This window comes from Sinocyclocheilus rhinocerous, unplaced genomic scaffold (assembly GCF_001515625.1).
Source record: "Sinocyclocheilus rhinocerous isolate Xijiao unplaced genomic scaffold, SAMN03320098_v1.1 scaffold508, whole genome shotgun sequence".
NCBI classification, from domain to species: Eukaryota; Metazoa; Chordata; class Actinopteri; order Cypriniformes; family Cyprinidae; genus Sinocyclocheilus; species Sinocyclocheilus rhinocerous.
This window is the reverse complement of record NW_015650695.1, coordinates 199,442-205,197: the sequence shown is the minus strand read 5'-3', so window position 1 is coordinate 205,197 and position 5,756 is coordinate 199,442. Positions and strand designations below refer to the sequence as shown.

The 5,756-nt window shown below is 36.7% G+C and overlaps 1 protein-coding gene across 1 annotated transcript in view; it reads left to right on the top strand.

Annotated features, from left to right (window-relative positions):
* The window catches only part of LOC107712238 (activating transcription factor 7-interacting protein 1-like), a 15,839-nt gene extending 14,646 nt beyond the window's left edge, over positions 1–1,193 (top strand). The window contains exons 13-14 of the mRNA XM_016517419.1: positions 105–133; positions 248–1,193. Coding sequence (XP_016372905.1) covers positions 105–133; positions 248–715 — 497 coding nt within the window. The 3' untranslated portion in view covers positions 716–1,193. The remainder of the gene's footprint in view (positions 1–104; positions 134–247) is intronic.
* The last annotated feature ends 4,563 nt before the right edge of the window (positions 1,194–5,756 follow it).

Genomic DNA, 5,756 nt, shown 5'->3' with positions numbered 1-5,756 from the left:
CCCCCCCCCCCCCCACACTCTCCTTTTATTCTACTTTTTGCCTGTAGTTATAAAATTCAGAGCTGTATGCTGACATCGTGTGTTTTATATTTTCCCTTGTTCAGGAGCTCGATCAGCACAACGTTCCTCTGTGGTGAGTGTGCTGCCATAAAAATATTATAAAGAAGATACACTTAACATTTTATTTATATTTTTAACACATAGTGCCTCCTATAATCTTTCTTACCTTCACTCATTGTTCTCTCAGGATTCTCCATCTCTATCCCGTCCAAGCTCCTCTTCCTCCACCACTCTTCCTCCATTACCACTGGCACCATCGCCACCGGCACGACTCCCCCCCGAGGCCGCCCACACGTCCCCTCCACAGCAGCCCCAGCTCAAACTGGCCCGCGTCCAGAGCCAAAACGGGATCGTCCTGTCCTGGTGTGTTGCAGAAACTGACCGCAACTGCGCCGCTGTAGATACCTATCACCTGTACGCCTATCACCAGGACCACCAGGGGGCAGCATCGGGTGCTTCGGCTCAGTCACTGTGGAAGAAGATCGGGGAGGTGAAGGCGCTGCCGCTGCCCATGGCATGCACCTTGACCCAGTTTGTGTCCGGGTCGACATATTATTTTGCCGTCAGGGCCAAAGATGTGTACGGCCGCTTCGGTCCTTTCTGTGAACCGCAGTGCACTGACGTCATTAACCCAACATCCTCTCCATCATCCTAAGATAATTCCAGATAAGGGCGGGGTGGCACAAAAGGATGTGGCCGACGGAAGTATGATGGGGTATTTGTAATTGTTACAAAATTGTTAACTATGCGCAGACCACTGGTTTAGTCTTGCCCTTTGTGTTAGGAATTGTAGGGAATACAAATAGGTTGTCTAATGCAAATGGAAATACAAATAATCATCAGTGCATACAGACACACACACACACTATTTGTTTCAACTTTATTTTACAATAAGGAGGGAACTATCAGACTTAAATTGTGCTTGAAATTGTATTTTCCTTGTGCAGAATGTTCAGAGTTAAGTATTGTTTTTGAATTTCTCTCTCTCTTTTAAAAATTTTTTTTTTTAAATAAAATGATATTCAATACATTGCACAGATGTTCCATTGTAGGTCCCGGTCATTAGCTACAGGACAGGACAGCTGGGGTGTTAAAGGTTTTGTAATGTTTTTTGTCTGGTACCCAGACACTGCAAAATGACACTCAATAAAAGTATTGATATTTAAAAAGGTTTCTTTTTCATTTGTTAAAACTACAGTGTGAATTATTCAAGGGGTCATATGATGCGATTTCAAGTTTTCCTTTCTCTTTGGAGTGTTACAAGCTGATTGTGCATAGATAAGATCCCTGAAGTTGCAAAGACTAAAGAAAACGAAGCGTTTGAGAGAGGCGGGGCATATAGGACCTACAATAATGTACAGTATTTGAAAAAGAATGTGTTTTAAAGCATGTCAACATATTCTGTTACACCAAATACACAAAATAATGATCTTTAAAAAAGCATCATATGACCCCTTTAAATGACATGTACAAGACCCTGTTAGAAATATTTCAAACTCGAAGCGCAGTTCGTGTTTTTTTTATTTTTTATTTTATCACTGTTATATGCTTTTAATTACCTGCATGTTTCCTTACCTTTTGATTTATCACAGACTTTGAATTGTTATCTGTTGTTTTACAATTTCAGCCTAACAATGGAAGGTAAGTCACAAGAAAAGTTAAGCTATCCATTAGCGTTCCCGTTCATCTTCATGGCAGTTCCTCGGTTCTCTGGAAGTATTGGATATGAGTTCTGCCACATGGCTATTTGCTACATGACTAATGAATCCCTGAGTTCCAGGAGCATTGAGAATGCTGTTGGCACCACAACAATGCCACAGTCCCAAGGCCTTTATTAGCAACTATCCCAAGATGTGATGTGGAAGGCAACATACTGGAAAAAAAAGTCTTATTTCACCCTTCAAAACATGGGCACTGGTAAGATCTATTATAAAAGAAAGAAATATTAGTGATATGTTGCTTCAATATAGGATATGTATATAATATTTTACACTGATCTTGAAGGACCATCACTGGAGCAATAAAACCAAACCTTTTCAAAAGTTCTTTATTAGTTAACGTTGCTTAGAACACACTAATGCACAGTTTGTAGGAGAGCTACATAGGAAAAAAAAAAAAACAATCACAGTGTTTTCTATTACTGTTGAACCCTTGAAGGTTGCAAGGTCAGCATATGTTAGGAAACCCAGAAAAAGACGAGATTAATCAGAGGTATTTGTTTGGCGCTGTGTCTAGATTAACAAGAAAACAAAATCTGATGAAGCCTTGTAGCTATATACTATAGTGTAGTAGCTATGGAATTTCCCCTCAGACAAAAAAGAAATACAGAACACGAGAAAGAAACTTGGAAATGAGCGGTCAGCTGCCTTCAGCTTCTTGGACGACATCCAGGAGAAGCTTCAGATCATTTACAGGGTGAATTCACAAAACGTATCGCAGCTTTAAAACTTTTACTTGGATGTTTGATGGTCTTTGAGTGGATCAAAGATTCAGTGTGGACCAGACTTCATGCCATTAGTCAAAAGTCTAGATATTCACGACTACATTTCTAATATCCACCTCAGAAATATTAAAAAGGTTGCAGAATATTCTCTATGCATGTTGCAGGAATGTTTGTTCGTGCCTTCATAACTTTACAACTTGCTTATTGTAATGTGCTATTGCCTAGATGTCCATCTGTTTCCGTGAACACGTTTATTCAGTTTATTCAGTTCAACCAGATCTAAAAAAAAAAAAAAAATCACCAGCATTCACCTTATTCACCAGTGAATTGTATTTACCAACACATTAATTTGTCAATATTAAGCATTTATTTGCATACCAGAAGAGGCTGCTGTTATCTAAGGCAATATTCTGTGTAAAGCTCTCTTAGAACAATATGTATTTTGAAAAGTGCTACACAATAGAATTAAACCGAATGAAAATTAAATTAAACAAAACTGTAATCTCTAGACAGCGAGAATAAGCAGAAGAGCGCTAGTGAAGTTTGCACTGTGCAGATTTTACCTACATGTTCTTCCTAGACTGGCCACAAGGGGGCAGTCAAAGACGAGCAATTTCTGTACAAAATGCGGCGCAGACTTCAGATTCATTCAGTCACATACTCATAACAAAATTGTAGTAAGTCTATATTTTGATACATCTCAGCAAAATTACATTCTTAATTTAATACGTTTGTAAAGAGACCATGTAAAGAGGAGTTTCAATTTAACTAAGAGCCTTATATCAGTTTTAAAAAGAGTTTCTGTAGTATTTTAAATACAATAATACAAGAACACAACAGTTTCACACTATCCATCATAAATTCTATGTGATATTAGTAATTTTCAATACTATTTAGGGCAGATAGGGTGGATAGTGTGCACATTGGGACGCAGAGAGAAGTATGATTGGTAGGAAGAACCGCGAAGAACAGAAATACGTTATTAGATTCTGAGCACATTATTCATGAGAAGGAACGCCCTCCGAATGATTTCATCCAATCGCTGCCACAGACGACGGGATTAACGTTGAGAGCGTTTTGGCGGTAAATTGAAAATCCTTTTTGGACCGATCATACACGGACCGAGTAAGTTTATAATGTTTATTCGTTTTTTTTCTGGACATATGTCACCTACCAGCTACCTCAAGCAAGAGCTATAGTTTAACTAAACATATTCGATAACCGCTAATCAAATTAGGCCTGTTTATGCACATTAGTCCTGTAATTGCAAGCATTTAGTCACTTTGACAGTAGTTTCTGTGATAACCTTGATGTGAAATTATTAAATAATTTCAACCAACAGATATTCAGTGGAGTATAAAAGTCTGAGTCTATTACATAAATGATTTATCACCATAAAAGTAAATGTCAAAATAGCTTTAACATAACAGTTAATGTTAAAGCTGATTTCTCTGATATTATTGCTTATAGCAAATCTCCCCATCTTGTGTTGTGCATCTAACATTCAAACTGGTCACGGCAGAGGAGTTATAAAAATTACTAACACAGCACATTATTCACAATCTGCTATATGGCTGGTGATCTTGTTCTCTCACATTACCCTTCTTCTCATGGGAATTGCACAAGTCCCATTGGTAAGCAACAGCCATCTATTTCCCATTACTCTCCGTCAAATAACACATTCAATTAATGCTCATATCTCTCTCTTCTCCATCTGTTTGGCAACATGACGACCATATGTGCCAAAATTGCTGTCAAACTCGTACAGAATACAGCTGCTAACTTAGCTGATCTAACAAAGTCTCCCTAATCAAAACAGTACAGTGGTAGAGGGTCAAAAATATTACTTCCATACCTCTCTGTTTTAGTTTTGTAGACAATCCTAGAGCATATAGGCGATGTATTCTCTGTACTAAGTGGGAGAAGGAACAAATTCCTATATAGGCTTCCATATATTTTGTCTTATTTGTGTTATCTTTTTTGTCTGTTTGTGTAAATACATTTTGTAATTTAAAGATACAGGAATGTATTTGAATATAATACAATCCCAGTGTTTATTCATCTTTATGTTAATTTGCAATGTAATTTACAATTTTTCAGTAGTTCAGAAGATGCAGTGAATTAATTTGGTTTATACATTAAGTCTGTGTGTTTATTTATGTTGAAATAGGGAGAAATAGTGAAACGGGTTTGAGTTTAATTAAGTTGGCTTGAAAAAGAATAATGATAGCAACATGCTAGAAAACTTGCTAATCATGCTAACAAAATGCTATTAACTTGTTAATCATGTTAACAACATGCTAGTAAGTTACTAATCATGCTAACAACATGCTAGTAACTTGTTAATCATGCTATAAAAATCATGCTAGAAACATGCTAATTATGCTAGAAATATGCTAGAAAAATGCTAATCATGCTAGAATAATGCTAGCAACATGCTAGTTAACTTGTTAATCATGCTAGAAACATGCTAGCATCGTGCTAGTAACATGCTAATCATGCTAGAAACATGCTAACAAAATGCTAACACCTTGTTAACAACTTGTTAAACATTCTATAAACATGCTAGCCTCATGCTAGTAACATGCTAATCATGCTAGAATAATGCTAGTAAAATGCTGATCATGCTAGAATCATGCTAGAATTTTGTTAAACATGCTAGCATCATTCTAGTAACATGTTAATCATGCTAGAATCATGTTAATAACATGCTAATCATGCTAGCAAAATGCTATTAACTTGTTAATCATGTTAACAACATGCTAGTAAGTTGCTAATCATGCTAACATGCTAGTAACTTGTTAATCATGCTATAAACATGCTAACAACTAGTTAAACATGCTAGAAACATGCTAGCATCGTGCTAGTAACATGCTAATCATGCTAGAATCATGCTAGTAACATGTTAATCATGCTAGAGTCATGCTAGCAACATGCAAGTTGCTAATCATGCTAACAAAATGTTAACACCATGCTAGTAACTAGGGATGGGCGATATGGGCTTAAAAATATATCACGATAATTTCTGAAATTTTTCGCTATAACGATATCAATGACGATAATTTAGGGAATTCTGTTTCTTTAGAGCAGTGGTCACCAACCTTTTTAGGAAGAAGTATCCAGTGATCGCTGTAGCTGAATAAAACGCAGATAAAGAAATTTTAACTAAGGAAACCTGAAGACAATAAACATGCGAGTGCACAAAATATATGGTATCTGTGTTCTTCAAGCAATCTTGGGTATTTTTTATAAG